Below are 25,388 nucleotides of genomic sequence, written 5' to 3'. Positions count from 1 at the left end.
AAGCGAAGAGGATGACGTCTCTTACAGAACAAAACCTTAAAAAATGTTTTAGTGAGACATCTTTAAACGAAGCAAATTAACGGTTATATGACATTGAAAATAATACGAAAACGGTATTTTTCATTGCCAAATATTAACGAGACTCTAAATTTATGACTGTTATTATATTAACAAATAGCAATACATTTACATTCTATTCTCGAAATTTCATATTTATATAAAATTACAATATATGAGCTAATGTATTATAATAATAACCATCTCAAAAATAAAAATCAAAATTAAATTATTTTATTAAGGATTGTACAAGAACGAGAGTTCTGATCGAAATTTCTTTTACATTTTCTTACTAACACAAGTCAGAATTCAGAATTGACAGTCGGTCACAAGTGACAAGACATTGAATGTAAAAGTCATAACAGTTCGAAATTTCAAAATAAAAAGAGTAATTTCTACTTTAAAGTGTCTATTAAACATTAAAAATGCCGCTAAATAAAACATTAATTACCAAAAGTCAAGAAATTTAAACAAAAGTATAAAAATTACGGTGTTAACTCTATGTATTACTAGTTCAAATCGGTATTTACAGCGAAGTTTCCCGTTACTCCATAGAACATCCACGTCAGAATAATCTTTTAACGCTATTAAAAGATGCGGAGAGCTAAAGGTTATCAGGATTTGGAGGATAATGTGGGAGACACACGGCTATCGTCTCCCCCGATGCCACCCCCACAGGAAATAGAAATGGCATCTGTGTCGGTGGTTCCGGATGGTAAATAAAATATATACATTATTACGATCTTTCAATTAAATATTATGGAATGTATAAATCTTAAAATTCTTTAATACTGATATAAAGCACTATCTATTAATTGAATTACTAAAATTTAAAATATTGTATAATTTGTATGAGATATGACACAATTATTATTATTTTTTTAACAGACACTTTCACTGTTACTCAAGCTGTGAATGCATTGGGGTTTGGTTGGTTTCAAGTAAAACTTTCTTTATATACTGGACTATGTTGGATGGCTGACTCGATGGAAATGACAATATTAAGCATTCTCTCGCCAGCACTTCACTGCGAATGGAATATAAGCAAGTAAGTTTCACAGAGGCCTTATAGAATATAATTCTATAAACATATTTTTTGTTAACTTTATATTATCATTAGTGACCTGTGACCATTCTTCCATTAAAGTTAAAAGAAACTCAATAAATGACTTTGTTAATACTAATTTTAATATAATTATAACAAAATTATATAGTTTGTTAAAATAAAACTGTATCTCTTAAACTACAGAACTAAAAATCTTAACAATACTCTCAGTAAGCTACACTGACCCAGGTAATACAAAAGCTTGTAATGTCAATTCTTTAAATGTAATGCAATTAAAACCAAAATTTCTATAATAGTTTCAGTTTGTTAATTGCTACACAAAGCTAAACACATTATACAAAACAAACTCTCCACTGCCCATCAATAAACTTGATTGATGAAGAAGACTTGGTTGTATTATTAAATAGGGATTTTTAAATGACTCACAAAATATGACAAAAATTGTCATTTTTAGCATGCTATATAAATGCTTTGTCATATAATAACAAGTCTGTGTTTTTATTTTGTTAAAACACCAAACAGAAGTAACACAATACAGTAACAAAAATAATTACACATGAACCTTATTTTATTGGCCTTTATTTAGATATTAACACTGGTTCTTTACATGAAACAATTTATTTATTCATGTATTTATTCAACAAAAAGTAATAAATAATAAATTTCAAATTCCAGGTATCAACAAGCATTAACTACAACTATTGTGTTCATGGGAATGATGCTCAGTTCAACGTTTTGGGGAAATATTAGTGATCGATATGGTAGAAAAACAGTAAGTTTTAATAATAATTTCAAGTAATTTATAAATAAATTTTCAAATCAAATCAAATCAAAATATACTTTATTTAAGTATGCTTTTACAAGCACTTTTGAATCGTCATTTTACAATTAAGTGAAGCTACTACCGATTCGGAAAGTAGATTCTACCGAGAAGAAAGTAGATTCTGCAAGAAACTAAGTAGTTACTCTTTTTTAACATTTAAAAAATACAAAGTCATGTTAGTTAAATACAATTATTTAAATTAATATATCCTGCTTGGAAGTCAACAGGTATTAACTTCACACTTTTTTATCATTTATAAAATCTTGTATTGAATAATATATCTACTATATGTATACATAACTGTTAAAATGTCAATTGTAAATAATTAAAAATCTTTTGACATTAACCTAAGTGTGAATTGCTTACAAAAATCAAACTCCATCTACCTTTAATTTATAATCTGAGATACACGGCAACAAGAATAATATTATAAATAAAAATAAAGGTTATACTTTTGTAATATAAAATTATAAGTAAATAATATAATTATTAATATTTCTAAGAATCATAAATATTCTTTAAATGTTTCTGATAAAGGTAAATTAAATTATATTTGAGATACTGAAAATGTTATTGTTATTAAGCCAGAATGTAGTGCTAGATTTAACATTAGTGCTGTCCCTGGCACTATAAAAAATGGGAATATAAATTTTCGATTTACAATTTTAAATCGCAAGTACAAATCATTAAAACAAAAAATTATACATCTATTTATAAGTAATGTCATTTTTTTAAGAAAAGAAAAACGAATATTATTGGTGCAAAAAAAATGACTAAACAATTAATCACAGTCGGCTAATTTATTTATTCTTTATTGCATCCAATCTTAAAACTAAAAAAAACATTTTTTACTGGTTTTTAAAATCCATTTTATTTTATTTAATAGAAATTAAAAAAGATTTCTTTATTTCTAGTACATATATGCCAGAAAATATCATTTTAATAATTCCATATTTAAATAACGCGCGAAAACGCTTCTTGGACAATATGGCGCAGAAATGGGGTTGGTGACATCACTTGCCCGTATTTTAGTCTATTGTACATATAGTATATGTAATCAAGGTTAACAAGCAAGTGACTTCATCATAAGCCTGGCCAATTTTTTGTCACGTGACGAATGTTTGAAAACATGCATTTTTATAAATATATGGATTTTTGTAATTTAAGTATTATTTCCAACTTACGTTATTAATTATTATTTAATAACGAAAGTTGGTTGAATAATTATTAAAATCATTTTTAAACTTTATGAGTATATATATATATATATTATATACTGATTACAATAATTGACGCTTTATTTTTCGCATTATCAAATAGCCTATTCCGAGTGCCCCAGCACAACAATATTATAGACATACACTTAAAATTTTCTTATGTTTCAGGCGCTCAGTATGTGTGGAGTTCTATTATTTTACTACGGATTGTTAAGCGCAGTAGCCCCAAACTTCCTTTGGTTACTATTCTTAAGGGGTCTTGTTGGATTTGCAATCGGTTGTGTGCCCCAGTCGTAAGTATATGTACCTTCTATCAATCTATGAACTTCTATTATTAAAAAAAAAAAACGTAGCAATAGAGATTGTAAAGTCTAAAGTCTTCTAAAATAAATTAGACTCGATTTTTCGACGACCTCTCTGGACGAGTGGTGTGTACACCGGTTTTCATGTACGCCACTCCGAGGTCCCGGGTTCGATTCCCGGCCGAGTCTTTATAGATTTTATCATTAGTTTTCTATGTTGTCTGGGTCTGGGTGTTTGTGGTACCGTCATTACTTCTGATTTTCCATAACACAAGTGCTTTAGCTACTTACATTGGGATCAGAATAATGTATGTGATTTTGTCTCATATTTATTTATTTTTTCAGAGTGACTTTGTATGCAGAATTTTTACCAACAAAACAAAGAGCAAAGTGTGTGGTTCTTCTGGATGTGAGTATAAATCTATTAATAAATATATAAGAAATATAAGCATAATTACAATGTATAACAACTTATTTGCCCGAATTGTGAAAAAGATATAGTAATATATATCGTCATTGTAATACAAATAATATTTTCTTAATATTTCCGATAATCTAGGATGCTGTGTGCTTTTAATAGAGTTCCTTACCCAAAGAATAAAACGGGCCCTTTTACTAAGACACTGTCTTTCCATCTCTATCACCAGGCTGTATCTCATGAACCGTGATAGTTAACTTGAAATTTTCACAGATTATATATTTATGTTACCGCTATAAAAGACACCGTAAATATATATAAAAAATATATATTTAAAGGGTCTCCCATAGAACAGACTTGAATTTTTATTGTACAGAGTTCTCTACTTGCAATAATGTTAGTTACAAGGCTGGTTTAATTTAATATTTTATTTTTCAGTGTTTCTGGGCGCTCGGAGCGTGTCTAGAAGTGGCATTAGCACTGGTTGTGATGCCCACTCTCGGTGTGCATTGGTTGCTAGCACTATCGACCATACCGCTGCTCATATTTGCTATTATATGCCCTGTAAGTATATATATAATACATACTTACATACATACTTAATATTCCATAATGTTAAACAACCAACACACAAAGTATTATACCAAAACTCTTTAATGGTAGTCTTTAAATATTGATGAGTCAAAAACGCTTCATTGTGGAGTTTATTCGAATTAAATTGATTTGATAATACTAATTCTTATAACTTAATTATCTGTTATTAACATTGTTAGTCTAGTGGCTAGGTTTAAGGCCAAAAGTGGTGGGGTTCTGAGTTGAAATCCTAAAATTAAAATATTCCCTATTCAGGTAGGCTCGTAAAAGCACTTTTAAATCGTTATGTTCCTGTATTAAATTAAATATAAAACTGTGGTGCAAAAAAGTAGGTTTTACCTAAAATAAACACATTTTTTTGTCTTGTATTGAGGCGGGCCAAAAAAGTTACTGGGTTTTCTGTCGAAAAAATATGAGGTGTCGCGACTAGATGAAACTGCGTCAAGCGTTATCAAATCAACTTCCGTATTGTTGACATTTCCAACAAAGTTAACTGTAGTAGATTAGAGATTGGAAGAGATAATAGGAAATGAAATTCAAATAATAATCATTGTTTTAATTTTAACAGTCTACCCTCGGGTTGATTCTGAAAGGTAAACAAATATGTTTTATATTTAGTAGAATTATTATTATTAGTGTTTAAAAGGTTGACAATTTTTTTTAAATTGTATTTAACAGTTATCCTAAACAATTATTTAGATAAATTTTTGCCAACATGTATATATGTAATGTTTGTAAATTTTATTAAAAACAAATAATAAAAACATATTGGTATATTTTAAAAAAAACAAGTGTTGCCAATTTACTGTTTTTTTATCCTCTAATCTAAAGTAATAAAATAATTAATAATCATACATTACCAAAGTTTATATGTAATTGTTTAGCCGTTATGAATTTTTTTGGTATACTAAGATATTATTGTAAGAAAAAAATTGTATTAAATTTTTCATTGATTTGATTCCAGTGGCTTCCAGAATCGGCGCGGTTTCATGTAGCGAGTGGCCAACCTGATAAAGCCTTAGCTACACTTGAACAGGTAACTCCTATTACAAAACTAATTCTTAAGCAGCTACCCTTAAATTTTAAGGGCCGCTGATGTCTGTTTATAAGAAGTACTCAATGTCCTTATTATTTAATTATTTAAATACTTATTGCACAATATATGAGTACAAAGTGCAAAGACAACCTTTGGCGGTAGAGGCTTATAATATAAACAGTTGAAGAACAGTGCAAAAGTTAATAGAGAAAGGAGATAATAACTGCAATATAAGACTATTTGTACTTCTTTATAGTAAACTTTACATAACAACATCATAATTTATCTTATATAATAATAGATTATCAAAATATATACATAATTATAAACTACATATTTTTTCCAACTTGCATATTGTTTCTTCATGGAAATCAAACTTGCTTAATGCCAAATTTCATCAATAGAGTTACATTCGGATGTATAATATTAATATAGAAAAAGGTATATATGAAATATTCTTTAGGGAAGTATCTACTGGGCTAAATCCTCCCCTCCCTTTTTGAGAAGGTTAGGAGTATAATCAAACCACGTGAATTGAACCCGCATTCATCGATTAGGATGTACGTTTATATAGCGCACGAGTTGAATGCAGTGGCGTAGCTATCGTAGGGCCAGGTGGTGCAGTGCACCAGGGCCCCGGAGTTCAGGGGGCCCTCTAAACTAAACCTTAAGCTTCGGAAGCTAGAAAATACCGTGATTTTTTATTTGGTATATATAATTTTAAAAAGTAATTATTAGTTAAAAAAGGTTGGGAAAGATGAGGGCCCGATTCTTTTTCTATGCACCGGGGCCCTTAGTCACCTAGCTACGCCACTGGAAGTAGCTACTGGGCTAAATCCTCCCCTCCCTTTTTGAGATGGTTAGGAGTATAATCAAATCACGTGAATTGAACCCGCATTCATCGATTAGGATGTACGTATAGATAGCGCACGAGTTGAATGCAGTCGGGGCGTGAGGTAAAAAGCGGGAACACCTCCCCAGTGTAGTGTTGTTCCATCCTTGACAGCTATCGTACGCTTGCCGTGTTACCGCATTATTATTGTTGAAGTAATAAGAAAATTATTGACAAATAGATGGATTGATTGAAGATATATATATATATATATACTGTATTATTATTATATATATTTATAGGTGTCTATCGCTATGTATATATTTTTAATTTTTCTTTAACTTCTGTGCACACCCTACTGACTTCTCTCCTGCACTATTCTGGGTTGGCTGGCAGAAAATGCTGTAATAGCGTTAAGTCAAGTTAAGTAAAAAAAAAAAAAGATACTATTGATCGATTTATAATTGAAGTCAGCGACGGTGAGGATAGTGACACCGATTCAACCATGTGTGAATCTGATGATAATAATAATAAATACATTTTTGTATTTCTTTTTATTTCGTTTTGTGAAATAATTAATAAAAAATGTATGATCAGTATTATTTTGCCTTTTTTTTTCATTATGCTAACCTAGCAAAATTATCGATATTAATTACTCACAATATAATGAGTATTTTGGTCATCAATTATAATTAGGTCACAGCACTATCGAATTACTGAGCTCTGCATTCAACTCGTGCGCTATCTATACCAACCTCGGCTTGCAGTATTTGCTATGTATTAAGCTGAAACCGCACTTTAGCGGAGAGGCGCGGCGCGGCCTTTTTACTAGTCAGTGCGTAGCTAGACGACATTGAAGATGGACGAAACTTTTGAAAAAGTGATCGCGGTGTCTTCACTATGTGAAGAGGCAGAAAAATTAGAGCAAAAGGAAATGTATGAAATCTACATGGATACATGACATCCCACGTTCTCGCTACAAAGAGGGAGAATACCACAAACTTTTTCCACGACTCTTGAAAGACACCGTTCGTTTTCATACTAATTTGAGAATGTTAAAAGAAAAATTCATATCGATATCAATTTCTCCTCGTCCATCGTGCGTCGTCTTGTTTGGCTGCTAGTTGAACTCGAACTGAGTATATTACATTCGGCCAAATATTCTTCGGCCAAATATTCTTCGGCCAAATATTCTTCGGCAAAATATTCTTTGGTGCCCAAACAAGCCGCGCTGCGTCGCTTCACGCCGCGCCGTGCCGCTGTGGTGCGGTTTGAATCATATTATTATTAGCATATAATATTAATCGACGCCGCTCCGCGCCGCGCCTCTCCGCTCCGCGCCGCTAAAGTGCGGTTTCAGCTTATAATCTATATGTAATGAATTAGATCGCCCAAGACAACGGTCGCCCCATGCTCCTCGGTCGGTTGGTGTGCGACGACTCGGTCGGCATCGGCCAGCGAGGACGGCTAAAGCACCTCCTCATACCGCAGTTGAGGAACACCAGCCTCCTACTGTGGGTTATATGGTAGGTAACATCGTTTCAACATACTGTGTGTAATATGGTTGTATAAAATATTACCTTATATTGGTTGGTGATCAGATTTTTTAAAGAAAAGTAGCTTCTATATTCAAACTTGCTCCATATCAACAACAACAACAGCAGCCTGTAAATTCCCACTGCTGGGCTAAAGGCCTCCTCTCCCTTTGAGGAGAAGGTGTGGAACATATTCCACCACGCTGTTCCAATGCGGGTTGGTGGAATACACATGTGGCAGAATTTCTATGAAATTTGTCACATACAGGTTTCCTGACGATGTTTTCCTTCACCGCTGAGCACGAGATGAATTATAAAGACAAACTAAGCACATGAATCAGCGGTGCTTGCCTGGGTTTGAACCCGCAATCATCGGTTAAGATGCACGCGTTTTAACCACTGGGCCATCTCGACTCTCATGCTCCATATCAAATAACATCAAAATCGGTTCAGGGGCTCAGTTGTGGAAGCCTTACAGACAGAGTTACTTTTATAGTAGTGTGTACAGTGTACACTCACGGTTTTCATGGGTACGCCACTCTGAGATCCCGGGTACGATTCCCGGCCGAGTCGATGTAGAAAAAGTTCATTATTTTTCTGTGTTCTCTTGGGTTTGGGTGTTTGTGGTACTATCGTTTCTTCTGATTTTCCATAACACAAGTGCTTTAGGCAGAGTCGGATTTAAAGGTCTGGACACCCCGGGGCCACAAAGAAGTGAGGCCCCTAGACAAACAGAAGCGTGAACACCCAAATAATTATATTATTATGAATTAATTAGTTTTCTTTTTTATTTCAATCAGTAAGCTATGATTTGTTTCGTATTTGTATCGGTAACTTTAAAAATATTAAATAGTAACATTAATATAATTTGACTATATCTCAGTATTTGTTAAGTTGCTGAAAACTGTGGCCCCCTCTCATGTGGAGGCCCCAGGGCAGTTGCCCCGGTTGCCCTCCCCTAAATACGGCCCTGGCTTTAGGTACTTACATTGGGATCAGAGTAATGTATGTGATGTTGTCCAGTACTTGAGACAACATCACATACATTACTCTGATCCCAATGTAAGTAGCTAAAGCTCTCGTTTTATGGAAAATTTGAGTCAACATCACATACATTACTCGGATTCCAATGTAAGTAGCTAAAGCACTCGTTTTATAGAAAATTTGAGTCAACATCACATACATTACTCGGATCCCAATGTAAGTAGCTAAAGCACTCGTTTTATGGAAAATTTGAGTCAACATCACATACATTACTCGGGTCCCAATGTAAGTAGCTAAAGCACTCGTTTTATGGAAAATTTGAGTCAACATCACATACATTACTCGGATCCCAATGTAAGTAGCTAAAGCACTCGTTTTATGGAAAATTTGAGTCAACATCACATACATTACTCGGATCCAGGGCCGCCGTAAGCGGGGGTGCGACGCGTGCACCGCACGCGGGCGGCACGTCCAGGGGGCGGCAAATTGAGCAATACATCATGTACCTAATTCAAGTCATTATTATAATTCCCACAAATCCTTAAGTAAAATAAATTATTCAAAGCATCGAAAAATATCGCACTCAGTAAAGTTAAAAGTCCGTCGTCTGTTATCCTATGAAAAACAATACTGTCGAACTTAGGAGAATCCCCTTTAGCTTCCTTATCAATCGGTAGATTAGGTATCCGTTACTTGTAGTAGGGCGTTGTCGTAGGGCGGCTTGAAGGGTATCACGCCGTATACCCTTATATTGGTGGTATTGTTATTGGTGGTATTGTTATTGGTTATATTGGTGGTCGCTCGAAATAGCAGAGCTACGGGCACCGTTAAACTGGGCGCGGAGGGCATACGTTCGCTGTCGCAGGCGCAACGTGCTCAACGCAAACTTAGAGGTACACATGTGGGCTGCACATCGTCAGTTGAAAAAAGAGTTAGAAAAGGCGTTAAGTAAACAGAGAGCAAAGGGGCGCCCCTCTCGTGGTTTGTGAGGGAAGCTCCGAACATACGGCGCTCCTGTTACGGAATAGCTACCGCCAGATCTCCTGTGACTGATCGGGGAGCTATTTCGGTGAAAAAAGGCGGGTCATTCAACCATCGATGTCCTAAAACACCCTGAAGACCCCGACAATGGAGGCGGTGGTACAAGGGAACGTAGTCCTAACGGTATCACCGGACGTGGCGAACGACTTCAAGAGTCTTCCTTTCTTTTTTCTTAATTTAATTTACGGCATCCACGGGCTCATAGGCCCATGCCTTTTTTATATTTTACATTTATACACTTTGACGTTTTATACTTTATAACTTTATATTTTTACTTAACATCAGCAGATATTCGCTAGGCTTCAAGCTCGCCGTCTTCCTTTCGAGACTCTAAGACCATTTCGATATCACGAGTTGCCTTCCTATCTCAGAAGGCCGTTGGGGCATACCTCCAGGATCAGGTGATCCTTTGGGAGGTGGCGATGGACGACTTGTCCGGCGTTTGAAGTTGGTTTGACTGGCTCCTGCGGGCACCGACCTCGCCCGGGATGGGTGTGTTGTGTCACGGTGACGGGGCGAACCTTTCAGATGGCGGCCCTAAAGTCGGAGTGTCGCTCACGGTGGATCGAATCGAGATGCTGGTCTTGATGGTTTCTCTAACTAAAACGGAGGGCCTCCTAATCCACGGTCCTTGCTGAGATCTCCTCAAGGAGCGTCTACCGCCCTCCAAGAGACGGCAATTAAGGCGCAGAAACATATGAAGGATCAGGGCCTCATCCTGGATGGAGCTTCGTGCAACATTTTGTTCAACTCAGCTTAAAACTCATCAATGCCAACGTAGGAGGACCTCCTAAACCAAACACCTTGCCTGCGTGCGCTCTATGGCATTGTATTTTTTATTCATGTTCAATAAATAAATCTAATCTAATTCAGCCCATTTCCGGTCACTGCTGGATATGTCCAGTCCTCTCGAATTGCACGCCACTGAGATCGTTCTTGGGCTCCTCGCATCCAGCTCCTACCAGCTGTCTTGCGTAAGTCGTCACTCCACCGTGCCCGAGGACGTCCTACACTACGTTTACCGAGACGCGGTCTCCACTCTAGAACACGTTTTCCCCAACGGTTATCGGTTCTGCGACAAATATGGCCCGCCCACTGCCACTTCAGCTTATTAATCCGGTGGTCTATGTCGATGACTTTGGTTCTCTGGCGGGTCGCCTCATTTCTTCTGATGCGATCCCGCAGAGAAATGCCGAGCATAGCCCTTGTCATTGCACGCTGAGCGACTTTAAACTGGTGGACCGGCCTTGCCGTGAGTTTCCACGTTTCGGCTCCGTATGTCATGACGGGTAGGACGCACTGGTTGAAGACTTTCGTCTTAAGGCACTGTGGGATCGACGATGTAAAGATTCGACGTAATTTTTGAACAACTTCGAGGACGGTACCGTGTATCGCAATCGGTTCCGGTAGAACATGTTCATTGAACATGACCTTGGTTTTATCCAAGTTCATCCGTAGGCCGATATGCATAGAAGAATCAGCAAGCGTCTGCAAATCTTAAGTGAGAGATGTATTCGCCATTGATGTTAATGCCATGTCCTTTCCAGTTTAGCGTCTTGAACATATCCTCCATTAAATTAGTAAACAATTTGGGGGAAATAACTTCCCCTCGTCTCACACCTCGATGCAATGGTATGGGATTTGTTTGCTGATTCTGTACTTGGACGGAAAATACACCTATTTGGTTGGACTCCCTTAATGCTCGTAACAAGGCACTTATCTTACGGGACCGTGGGAACAGTGCTGCTGACCCGCTTCGCCGAAGAAGACCAGTAGAAGGGGTCGTCGCTATGGATGTCTTCTCCTCCCGCCATAAGTGTCCCGGGGTTAAGGGTTTCTGTACCCTGAGAACTCCCTAGGAAGTGGAACTCCGCAGAGGTGAGCCTACCGTTAGGACGTCACGGTAGTATGCACAAAAGATTTCGTAACATCCTCCAAAAAGACAGAGTGGGTCGCTAACGTTGGTTTTTTAGCAGGTATACAACCCGCCCCCCACCTCATGTGGAGGAATAGTGGTATGCGTTTTCGCAGCGAAAAAAAGGGCGGCATAATGGGTATTGCACGCGGGCGACAAAACAGCTAGCGGCGGGCCTGCTCGGATCCCAATGTAAGTAGCTGAAGCACTTGTTTTATGGAAAATTTGAGTCAACATCACATACATTACTCGGATCCCAATGTAAGTAGCTAAAGCACTCGTTTTATGGAAAATTTGAGTCAACATCACATACATTACTCGGATCCCAATGTAAGTAGCTAAAGCACTCGTTTTATGGAAAATTTGAGTCAACATCACATACATTACTCGGATCCCAATGTAAGTAGCTAAAGCACTCGTTTTATGGAAAATCAGATGTAACGACGGTACCACAAACACCCAGACCCAACAACATAGAAAACTAATGACAATCTACATCGACCTCAGTGTGGTATATCCATGAAAACCGGTGTACACACCGCTCGACCACGGAGGTCGTCAATAGTACTTATTGTTGTCGTTTGTTCAGGATGTCGTGCGCATTCTGCTACTATGGGTTGGTTCTGATGACGACGGAGTTGTTCGAGGGCGAAGCGGGCGCGCAGGGGGCGTGCGCGGCGGACTGCCGCCCATTGCAGACCACCGACTACATGGACCTCCTGTGGACCACCCTCGCCGAATTCCCGGGTAAGAGTGACGGGGTTTTTTTTTTTTTACTTGAAATTAACTGAACGAATGCCTTTTGGTATTATGTCTCGTAACTTAGCGTAATTTTTTCAAATGAAAATTCGAGATGGCCGCATGGTTAGCACGCGTGCATCTTAACCGATGATGGCGGGTTCTGACCCGGGCACCACTGAATGTTCATGTGCTTAATTTGTGTTTATAATTCATCTCGTGCTCGGCGGTGAATTATGCCATTTGGTTTCCACCAAACCGCATTGGAAATTTTGGAGTTGTTGTTGACAAAAAAAAAGTTGTCTATGAAAGAAACCTTACCCTCTTAATAATGATTTTATATTAATACATTTTATCAACAAAAAAAGTATTAAAAAAAATTAATTGATTAATAAAAAAAAAACAAACTTGACCTATACTTGAATGGCTAACAAAATACAGACTGAAGATTTTAATTATATTTTCTTAGGTATTTTCGCCACGATATTCATCATCGAAAAGTATGGCCGTAAGAAGACAATGGCGTCCCAGTTCGTAATATTCGCCATCTGTGTCTGCGTCTTGGTATACAATGGAAAGTAAGTTAAAAAGTACTTTAATATATTTATACGACTTTATTTATGTCTATTGTAAAAGACAATGTTTTCCTTTGTCACTGAGACATTTTTTTTTATGGAATAGATTTGTGGACGAGCATATGGGCTACCTGATGGTAAGTGGTCACCATCACCCGTAGACAATGACGCTGTACGAAATATTAACCATTCCTTACATCGTCAATGTGCCACCAACCTTGGGAACTAAGATGCTATGTCCCTTGTGCCTGTAGTTGCACTGTCTCACTCACCCTTCAAACCGGAACACAACAATACTGAGTACTGTTATTTGGCGGTAGAATAACTGATGAGTGGGTGGTACCTACCCAGGCGGATTCGCACAAAGTCCTACCACCAAGTAAATAGAAAAATAGAAAAAAGAAAAGTACATTCGAATACTATAAACCATTTTTACAAAACGAATACCGACTTTATTTATATCTGTCATAAAAGACAATGTGTCCCTTTGTCAGAAAGACCTATATATTACTACTAGTCGCCCACAGCTTCTCTCGTCGTTTTTAGTATTGGTTGTCAAAAAAAGTAGACAAAAAAGTAGCCTAAAAGTAGACAAAAAAGTGTCCTTCCTTGCAGTTCAAGTTTGCTTCATACAAAATTCCATCAAAATCGGTTCAGCGGTTTGGTCGTGAAAGTGCAACAGACAGACAGACAAGTTACTTTCACATTTTTAATATAAATATAGATTATAATTAAATTTGTGACTTATTTCAACTACTTTTACTTTTGATAATCAAATCAAATATATACTTTCGTCAAGTAAGCTCGTGTGAACACTTTTAAATTGTCAATTTACATTAAATTAAAATATATAGCAATGGAAATAGTTAATATATGTATTTTTGCTTACAATTGTTGTTTGAGTGCATTGGAGCAGCGTGGTGGATAATGCTGCAAACCTTCTCCACAAAGGGAGAGGAGGGCGTAGCCTGTCAATGGGAAATTTACAGGCTTTTAATGTAAAATACTGTCAACAATATTATGACGTCACGTGCCAACGAAATTAATCTTGTACCGTTTGCAGCCGCACTTTTCTCACCTGCGTCCTGTTCCTGGCGCGCGGTATCATCGCGGGGCTCTTCCAAGCGGCTTACGTGTACACGCCTGAGGTCAGTATCATTTTTTATTACATTTTAATTCCATTAAGTCCATAAGAAATGCCAAAATGACATTTGTATTACAATGAAAATGAAAAAAAGTTGATTCTGAATTCGAAATTTGAATAATTTGTTGTCATCTATCACAGTCCAAAGTCAAATAAAGATATCAAGGTCACTTGGTGTAATAAAAAAAAATAACAACCTAGAGGGCTCGCACAAAGCCCTACCACCAAGTGTACATTACAATGATGATCCTATCGAATCCTGTCCTATATTTCATACAGTGTCAATGTTTATGAGTGCTAATGACCATTTACCACCAACAACAACAACAACAGCCTGTAAATTCCCACTGCTGGGCTAAAGGCCTCCTCTCTCTTTGAGGAGAAGGTTCGGAACATTTTCCACCACGCTGTTCCAATGCGGGTTGGTGGAATACACACAGAATTTCTATGAAATTTGTCACATGCAGGTTTCCTCACGATGTTTTCCTTCACCGCTGAGCACGAGATGAATTATAAAGACAAATTATGCACCGCTGAGGTGCTTGCCTGGGTTTGAACCCGCAATCATCGGTTAAGATGCACGCGTGCTAACCACTGGGCCATCTCGACTCTCTGGGCCATCTCGACCATCTGGTTGTTGTATGTATGTTGTATTTTTTTTTTTTGCAATAAGAATATAAATAATGTCCTTTTTAAAGGTTTATCCAACGGCATTGAGATCCACCGCAGTCGGCGCGTGCAGTGGAGTGGCCAGACTCGGCGCTATGATTACTCCTTACGTTGCCCAGGTATGAACATAACTAATAACAATGATACCATAAGACTGAAATTTACTTTCGATTTTGGTACTTATTCAACTGAAAATCAAACAAATTATCCATTAACAAAAATAAACTCACACATGCAATCAAATTTCTATGTTTTTGCTGTCTCTACTCGTTTAATTCTTGTTGTGTAAACACGAGCGTCACTCACACATAAATACGAATATAAATATTGAAATCATTTCATGTCACGGTAAGTGGTCACCACTTTCACAGAAATTGATATTATAAAAAAATTATGCAGCCCGTACATCGCGAATGCGGCACCAACCTCGAGAACGAAGACTGTCCCTTGTTTGAATTGTATAAATAGTTGCACTTTTTTATGCTATTGCTTTGTGGACGAGCTATGGGCCACCTGATGGTAAGTGGTCACCACCGCATATAGACAATAACGCTGTAAGAAAATGTTTCTTCCATCATTCCTTTCATCGCCAATGCGCCACCAACTTTGGGAACTAAGATGTTATGTCCTGTAGTTACACTGGCTCATTCGCCTTTCAAACCTTAACTCAACAATACCAAGTACTTTTTTTTGGCGGTAGAATATCTGATAAGTGGGTGGTACCTACCCGGACGGGCTTGCACAAAGCCCTACCACCAAGTAAATCTTATACTAAATAGTAAAGTAAAGTAACAGCCTGTAAATTTCCCACTGCTGAGATAAGGCCTCCTCTTCCATTTAGGAGAGGGTTTGGAACATATTCCACCATGCTGTTCCAATGCGGGTTGTTGCATATGTAGAATTTCGATGAAATTAGACACATGCAGGTTTCCTCACGATGTTTTCCTTCACCGTCGAGCACGAGATGAATTATATACCCAAATTAAGTACATATGTATATATGAACCCGCAATCATCGGTTAAGATGCACGCGTTCTAACCACAGGGCCATCTCAGCTCTCATTATAAATATGGAAGTCTAATGCACGAAATGTATATTAGTAATTTTCCCGTAGGTTTTGCTGAAGAATTCGATAGTGATCGCAACGGCGGTGTACTCCGTGGCGGCGCTGCTGGCAGCCGCCGCCTGCCTGGCGCTGCCCATCGAGACAAAGGGCCGCGAGATGAAGGACACCGTCTCGCCCTCCGGATAACACACAGCGAACTTATAACTAATTGACAACTTAAAAAAAAAAAAAAAAAAAAAAACAAGTGAATTACGACCATAAACTACGACAAAGCTACACAATTTTTCGCACAATAAACAACGGAATTCTAAAGAAGTTGGATATAATCTCTGAGACTTCGAAATATTGTTTATAGTGAGATTTCAGTACCTCTTAATTTTTCCAAAATATAATTTCGAACACTGGCAACAATCTATGATGTTAGAGTACTCTAATTAAGTCGCAAGGATATACTGGTTACACAATAATATTCCAGTTTAGGTAAGAAACAATTGAAACAGTATTTTATTAATAATTATTAAAACTTTGATTAATTTAAACGAAATCGGTATTTATTGATATAATATTAACGTTTAAATAAAATGTACATAAAACGCGAGTCTGTTCCGAATCGAAATATTTTCTTACTAAATCACAAATTACGAAGTTACCCGAACATAACTTACGATATATTACTATTATTAAAACGTCGAAAATAAATTCAATACACACTGACTATAATCAACTTACGCCGTTTCAAAATCAGCATTAATCTGAACGCTCATTGGTCGAGCATGACGTCATCAGCTGTGCTCGACCAATGACTATTCAGATTCGTTATAAATTTTTTAAGCAGCACCAAATATAGAGAAAAATATTTAATTTATTATTTATGTTAAAGTAATCACATTTGAGATATATTTATCAAATAATCATTATTTAATGGAAATGGTTGTGGCGTATACGAATTTAATCAACGAGAGTTAATAAAATAACTTAAGATAAAGTCTTTATTTATAATAATATATAACATAGTGTTAGTTCATAATATTAATTCAATTATCCCATGGAGACGCAATGTTATAGTGTTTACTATATGTTTAATTCGATTAATATATTCTACTGACTTGATATAAGGTCATAGATCCTAAGAAGGAACCACAAGTTATTGGGGGCAGTGGCATAGCTATCGTAGGGCCGGGTGGTACATTGCACCAGGGCCCCGGAGTTCAGGGGGCCCTCTAAACTAAACCTTTAGCTTCTGAAGCTCAAGACCTCTTTGAAGAAGATTTCTTATTTGGTATCTATAATATTAAAGGGTAATTATTAGTTAAAGAGGGATGGGAAAGTGACGGCCCGATTCTTTTTCTATGCAAAGGGCCCTTCCTCACCTAGCTTCGCCACTGATAAGGGGTTTGAAATATGGATGTTTGTCCTGCCCTGCCCCTGTATTTGTACACAATATAATATGTTCTTCGCATCTAGCTAGTCTGCCTTACTAGCTACTAAAATAATATTTATATAATAATATAATGCTTAAGCTTACTTTTGTTATCTGTGTAACGAAAAATGCACATCAAGTATATAGATTTTAATATTATAATTAATGATAAGGAATTCTCTAAATACTCACTACTCTGTACTGTTCAAATAACAAAATTAGTGTTTTTAAAAAAATATTTTTAAAAGAACTGAAAACTGCCTTTACACTGTACTGTTTGGCGATTTCTGTGTTTACAGCTCTTTGAAATTCTTTAAAAAGTTTGCAACAATTAACGTTATGTTGTGGACAAATTTGTATGGTTTCATTGTTTCAAACTTTTCTGTAATGTTTTTGTTGATAATATTACAGATTTTTTTTACAAATTCGAATTGAGAACACAAAATTTGACATTTAATCTTTAGTAGAAATTATGTTTTTAATATAAAATTGCATTTGATGGTCGCGCTCTATATAATACAAATATTCAGTATAATTTATTTAACAATCAGAGCTAACAAATGTATAAAAAATACACATACACGAATCTCCGCTCTGATATTTAATTTGTCAGTATTAATAGCTTAATTTTTTATATGATTTGTGATATTTTCTACACAATGACTGATATTTCTTTATCAATATATGTTATTTTTTTATAATTTATTTCTTAATTTTTTAATAAAAAAAATATATTACTCTTAACTTTAAACCTCGAATCTACTAATAAACTGTTTTTTTTTTAATTATTTTAATGCTCTACAGCTCTGCACTTTAAGATTCAGCTATCGTAACTATGCTTTAGTAATAATAGAATCTCTATATATTAAAAAAACGGATGATGATGATGATACAAATAGTATTAATCATCTATTTAAATCAGACATCATCATTGGATACTGATTACACGTTATACTTTACAAAAATATAGATACTAGTATAAGATAAACATTGCAGCTTATTTTCTCAGCTAGAATTAATATCTCCATACAAAATCCGTTGAAACTCTTAAGGCCAATAGGGCGAATGCAATATACATTAAAAAAATGGCGTTTTTAAATACCCTTATGCAATTGACGAATCATATAGCGTCGACAGCGGCGAACCATTTATTAGATTAAATTGTAGCCCGCACGGATAACTCGCCCGGTATCCCTAGCCCTTAAAGTCAATGTCTAGTACATTAATTACACTCATATAGCAATGATCCTAATCATAATTTGTTTAAACTTTATAAGGTACTATTATTAAACCGTTCGTGAAATGGAATAAGGTTTACTTAAACGTGATTTCGGATATATATTATATATTATTTTAAATAATCAAAATTAATTTAGATTTATGATATGAGATTAGAGAACTTAAAAAAGTATTATTTTTAATGTTTACAGTTGGCACCCAAACTTAATATAGAATATAAGTCACTAACAAGAAACTTTTTTTAATAAATATGTTATCATTCGTCTTTCTTTTTACTTGTTTATAATTACTTTTTAATTATTATTATTAAATTACGGAAATGGCTAGGTAATGTGCGATCGCAAATAATTAAGACGGATGAAACTAAGACTTTTGCGTTTGGCCTTGACCTATTAATCTCCCCTGTCTAAGCCATTAAAAGCATAACAAATATTTATGTCCGCTGAGTATCGCAAAGGTTGTACTTAACATTAACAAACATTTCTTATTAAAATTCATAATAATCCTCAGAAGAAATTTTTTTCGAATATTTATTTTATTTTTAATAATTTACTTACACTAAGTTTTCATCATGGATTTACAAAATCCATTCTTAGGGCATCCCTTCATTCTGATCTGAAGATTACTTAAGATTACTTACACTACTAGAGATTTAAATCTATGTACAAATATGTGTTATTAGGCCATCATCATCATTCCTCTCTCGCTTTTTCTTATCAATTTTTTTTGGGACAAGTGCTGTATGGAATCTGAATGTAAAGGATTTAACACACAGCTGCCACCTCTGGAAGTGCTTTTGTATTGTTATATGCAATTTGCACGTTTATTGAAACATTAATATTATCATTTGTTGTAACTTACTGCGCTTTTTTTTAAATTGCTTTATTTTTTGCTAAACATATTTATTAACTTATTTCATTGTCATGTCACTTATATATCATTATTAAATATTAAATAAGGTGCTCAGCGTGATTAAATCATGAGTTAAACCAAATACATATACGTAACTAATTTATTTATATAGTATTTTTTGTAAGATATTTTGTATAATGATTTATGAATATAATCACTTAAAGTTTGCACAGTTTTATAAAATAAATGCACAGCTTTATGAATGAATTTTGTTTTTATTTCCTCAAATAAATAAGCCCTGAGTTTTCTCACTTTGAACAGACCAGTTTAAGAGTATGTAATATTTTATTTCAATCATGTCTAAATTATCTGAAATATTTACTGACATAATAGTAAAAATGCCAAAGATAAGAGTGATAAATAGAGATAGAGTATGTTTCTAGTTACTGGTGAATTGGAAATGATTAATTTTAAATAATTATAAATCAAACAAAGTTCACAATCTAAAATTATTTATTTAGAATTTAACACAGATTTATGGAAAGTTTTCCTCACATACGATCGTTAAATCTCAAATTCAGAACATGAACACAAACATCACTAGGAAATAGACACAATATTTCATTTTAAATAATATCCTTTAAACCAAAGATAATTAATATTAGTCCAATATTTTTTTAATAATTTTCATAAAATGTATACCTACAAGTGTGTGCATTTGCAGCAATCATATACAAAGTTTTGTCATGCAAAATTTCACAGAACAAACATGTAAAAAGTCAATGAAAACGAATTACATCAAAGTTAAATTGTGTAGTAGTATCCAGTCAATAATTAAAATTTACTTATAATTGAACTGTTTTATTACCCTCAGTAATGGAATAAATCTTCATTTGTGGTCAACATAATAATTATTCCAAGATTATAGTATCATGTAAACTACATATTAATTTACAATAAATAGGAATACTGCCTAAGTCGCTATGAAATATATTCCCATTATATATACATCTCATTAATCATAGCCTCCTTTTACACTAAATTTAAGGTACTTAGTAAATTAATCCTAACCTCAGAAATACAAGCTTATTCTAATGTCTTATGGTGCTACCTGGGTTTAATCATTTCTATAGACTTTCAGAATCTGTATTATTTTTAAGTCGATTTTCGAAACTGATAGCACTAGAAGACAATTAATGACATTATGGGATTATTCTTTAACTCACTGCATACAGCATTCCAGAACTATAAAAACATAAATTGCTTGTTGCATAACTATTAATTTAAAAAAAGGCAAGGCAAGACAAGGCATTTACTTAGTAAGTAGGCCTTTTCTGTTGATAGAAAGAAATACTATATATCAAAATATGATTCAAGAATAGAATTAATGAAAGTTAATCCCACAATATATCAACTTTAATTTCCAGTACCAGAGTACTCAATGAGATCAAATTTATCATAGGGAAACATAATAATTTTCTATTACTATGTTTCGAAATTAAATACTTGCTTCTTAATTACAAGAACATCTTATTCAAAACGGTGGGATTCTTACCATCACTTCCAAAATTCTAATAATTGTTTTAGATATAAAATGTTAATACACAGACATTAAGTATTTAGAACTATTCTTTTAATTATGTTATACATTATACTTAAAGTACATAATGTATACTATTCACATTATACAAAATGAATGTATATTTTAATCCAGCTGCTATTTATTGTGATGATATCAAATAAACTATCATTCATAGTATCTTACAAACTAGTCCATCACATACATATCATTTGTTAAATGGCAAAATGACTAAAATGCAAATCAGTCTGTACAAGTTGGTACAGTTTTGGTATTTGTGAAGACTAAATTATGCTAATTTTGTTAGTAATTATGTTTGTTGAAGTGAATAGTACTCATAAATATAAAACCTCAAAACTTTTATCACTTGTACAGCTACTAAAATGCATTTTACTTTTCCGCTCATGATATTATATAAATAAAAAATAAATGTTTTTTTTTTTACTTTGTACTAATGCTCGGTCCATCTTTGAAGCATAACTTTTAATCATCGTCTAACTCAATAACAATAGGTTCTACATTATCTGTAGCCTTAGTGTATTCTTCCTTAAGCTGAGTTAGTAATGTACACTTTGGTATTTTAAGTTCCTCCGCTTCATCTACTAAAACTTTTAATTTCTGAAGTCTACCAATATCCGGAGCTGTTGGCAACAGAATATTTTTAGTTTCAGTCATCCATTTATCAAAACTGTTTACTCTGAAATCAATAGTTTGTAGCATGATATGCAGTTCGTCCATATCATACCGGTAAAACAATGTTTTTTTATTCAAAGCGCATTTACAGAATTCTTCTGAAATGGCATGTTGTAGACAAGCCATATGTTTGCAATCCTCGCATGATAGAGAAGACAAAAAACATGTTGTTTTGCAAATTTCACAAAGCCTTTCATCATCCCCAAGGAGCTCAAAGGCAGTCCTGCGGACATTTTTCAAGCCATTTTTAGCAATCAATGCTCTCAATCTACCCTCCTCTTCTGTTGCATGTACTAATTCTTTCTGAGTTTCCAGAGCTGTGTCTAAATCTAGACGATCACCTTCTAGTGCCATTTTGCATATAAGTTCATCATGTGAAAATACACAAAACCTTTTCAAATTTTTGTAATGCATTATACAATCCCGACCAATTTTGAGCCAATCAGGAGGAGCGAAATTAACAGCTTCAGCAAAATTGTATCCCTGGTTAAATCCAGCATGATATGCTCTGGGGAAGGTAACAACAAATTCACCAGCATGCTGATCGGTTCTGTATATTGGTACTCCAGCTGCCATTAATATATTAGGGTTCATTATGGTAACCAGTTGATGTAACAAATCTGGTTGTGATTTAAAAAGATCAGGTGCAGCTGCTTTCATTGCATTTTCCAAAAGTTCTGCTCCATTCCCTGGGACTCCATACCAAGTTTTTGCTTCACCCCAATGTAAATAATTAATTGAATAACTCCAATGATCTTCATTGTGCCAACAAAATGCTGAGAAACACATACCAACGTACATCCATGGTACCGTCATACCAGATATATCAGCGTTAATAAATCTTAAAACAGAACCATCTAATACTGGCAAGTTGTTCAAATTCCATCCTGAGTCAACATATTCTTGATCACCAGGATATAAATTAAGTGATGATTTCGTTGGAAAACCAGACCCATGATCCATAGAATGCAAATCTGCACCATATTCCACAGTAACATCCTCTTCTACTGATGATATGATCCTCCAGAATTCTTTTTCTGCAACATTTGTTGGTACTAAATGACCGGACATTCCAAAATAGTCAGATTTAAATTTATCTGCCATTTCACCGAATTGTTGCAAAGTATACTCTCTTTCTGCTTGAGCAAAGCCAAAAGCCTCAGCTGGCTTATGGACTTCTTGAGCAATGCAACAAGGACAACGCCAGTCACCGTCAGGCACCACACTGAGAGGGGGCTTGAGGCAAAATGTGTGATATGTGTCTGAACATCCATTGCAAATCAATAGTAAATCATCCCTGTGATCTTTTTGACAAATAGCACAAATATATATAGCCAATGGATCTAAATCATATCTGGGTCTCTTCCTGGATTTAGTGATGTCAAACTCTTCATCATTCAGCCCAGGCATTTTAGGCCCGGGCCCATAACAAGCTAGTTTTCTCAATTCTCTGTTACGCTTGATTTCCTCAAAGTCCATTTTAATTTTTCCACCATCATGATCAGGTTTAATATCTGAACCTGTCTTTGCTTTCTTAATGCTTGTATGAGGTTTCTCATCAACATTTTCATTTCTAAGTTTTGTTATAGATTCTATTGATATTTCTTTGAACAATTGCTTCCCAGCTTCATTATCATCTTTAATTTCAGTTTTTGGTTCAGCCTTTTTAACAGTCTTTAATATATCTGCTTTGCTTTTTTCGAATATTTCGTAAGGAAGAAGGATCTTTTCATAATTACTCCTAAGAAAATTCATTGTTATTGTGCTCTGACTGTAACCCATAGTATTAGCTATCTTTCGCCATTTTTTAGGATTATTGCAATTTTCAAAGCCTCCTTCCTCATCTACCCAAAATTTTAGGCAATACAAGTCTAAAGTTTTGTTTTCAATCATAGGAATTTTTAGTGGAGATCCTTGTAATTCCCAAAATTTTAAGATTTTTTCGAGAAACAAAAGTTTCAAGCGTGTTATGGCTTCCAACTCATTAACTTTTTGAATCCGTGGAACAAATTTTAATTTATCTACGTCTAGAGAAAAAGGTGGCTGCCAACGAGCAGGTGGCTTTATTTTACATATGCCCGTTTTTTCTGCGACGGGACGAATCTTAGCGATATATCCCAGAGGATCCATAAATTCTTCAGCCGTAGGCTCAAATATGGGCGCCTCCGGTGGAGGAGTGAAAGTGAATTCAGCACTTTTCTGCATTGCATTTTTTTGGATATTTTTGCTATCCATGTTTCTGAGAACTACATTAATAATAGTAACCGTCAGAAATAGATCACAATTTTAAATCCCACGTTTAAAAATCACTAATGCCTACGTGACTTCTCGCCATGTGTAAATGGCTCCTAATATTGCAAAGATCGGGGAACTATACATAGGATCGTCGACTTCGTTGATTGACAAAAATATACCATTTTGTCATTTATTCACTCAACACAACAGTAAAATTATATGTTTAATTTTTCACTCAATTATTATCAGTGAAATACAAATGTCATAAAAACACAATTTATACGATCTAATCATCACAAAATATACGGTTAATGCAACTGATCGTGATCACAGTAAAGGCGATACCTGCGACTGTCGCACGCAACATAAGTCACAACTCACAACAGAAACAAATTTTACATCAGTTTGCACAGTCCTCAGAAGCTTAGACCTCCTGCTCACACATACAGACGTTCGTTCTATGTTATTCAGATTTCAGATACGCAGTCGTCCGATGTTTTGATTGGTTGTCTTAATTTCGACACTATTAAAATGCAATTATTATGTTGGTAATACAAATCAATTACACTAAAACCTTTGGACAATATTTTTAAGCAATATTGATTAATTGTAATTAGAATTGTATTATTTTTTCGACAAATAACTTAAAGTTTAAACCAATTAACATTACTACAAGAATATAGATTAAATGATTGTTGAATAAAATTTGATTATTATTTTATACACTTGGGATTTTTATTTAGTAAGACGATTTTATCTTATTAAATAATTGTAAGGTAAAATGTTATAAAACACGAGTCTATGTTTAAATGAATAATTATAGAATTTATGAAACATGCATAAATGTTATTTAATCAATTTATTTAACAAATTATATATTGTATAATATATACAAATACACAAAAGTTGAATGAGTTAATTGATATTTAATTAATTAATTGTTCTTTATTTACATATTCATAACGTAATAAAAATATTTTTATTTTTAAATCATTAATAATATTAAAATTATCTTTAACAAAATTCCAAAGTAGTTTTATAATTTATACAATATTTGCCCTTCTGTAAAAGAGACTTGAGTTATGATAGTAAAAAACAATTTGTTATTTTTATATTTTAAATTGTTGTTGAAATATTAATCAAATGTTTTATATAATAATATTATAAAATTTACATTTTTAAAGACAGTGTAGTTTGTTTTTTACTGTTATGGTATTTTTTGTACTTTTGCTAATGCGGTTTCAAGCAATAATTATTTCGAAAGTACTAAAATGGTTAAATTTTAAATAAAAAAAAAATTGTATTTTCATTTGTGCCAGATTCAAATTTTAAGTGGTAGATTCTGCTGCTAATGTCA

The 25,388-nt window shown here is 34.5% G+C and overlaps 2 protein-coding genes across 2 annotated transcripts; one reads left to right on the top strand and one right to left on the bottom strand.

Annotated features, from left to right (window-relative positions):
• Nucleotides 1–384: 384 nt before the first annotated feature.
• Nucleotides 385–16,299, top strand: LOC124532134 (synaptic vesicle 2-related protein). The gene is made up of 13 exons (XM_047106846.1): nt 385–772; nt 946–1,105; nt 1,799–1,895; nt 3,332–3,456; nt 3,811–3,874; nt 4,322–4,447; nt 5,442–5,513; nt 7,732–7,871; nt 12,410–12,567; nt 13,028–13,136; nt 14,197–14,281; nt 14,976–15,065; nt 16,062–16,299. Exons 1-13 carry the CDS (start codon nt 652–654, stop codon nt 16,197–16,199), a joined length of 1,485 nt encoding a protein of 494 aa, XP_046962802.1. The 5' UTR covers nt 385–651; the 3' UTR covers nt 16,200–16,299.
• Nucleotides 16,300–20,839: 4,540 nt separating this feature from the next.
• LOC124531701 (lysine-specific demethylase lid-like) lies at nt 20,840–24,515 on the bottom strand. The gene has a single exon (XM_047106200.1). It carries the CDS (start codon nt 24,029–24,031, stop codon nt 21,587–21,589), a length of 2,445 nt encoding a protein of 814 aa, XP_046962156.1. The 5' UTR covers nt 24,032–24,515; the 3' UTR covers nt 20,840–21,586.
• Between the last annotated feature and the right edge of the window lie 873 nt (nt 24,516–25,388).

The sequence above is a fragment of the Vanessa cardui genome, chromosome 8 (genome assembly GCF_905220365.1).
Source record: "Vanessa cardui chromosome 8, ilVanCard2.1, whole genome shotgun sequence".
Classification (NCBI taxonomy): domain Eukaryota; kingdom Metazoa; phylum Arthropoda; class Insecta; order Lepidoptera; family Nymphalidae; genus Vanessa; species Vanessa cardui.
The sequence above is the reverse complement of the archived record's forward strand: the minus strand, read 5'-3'. Positions and strand labels throughout refer to the sequence as shown.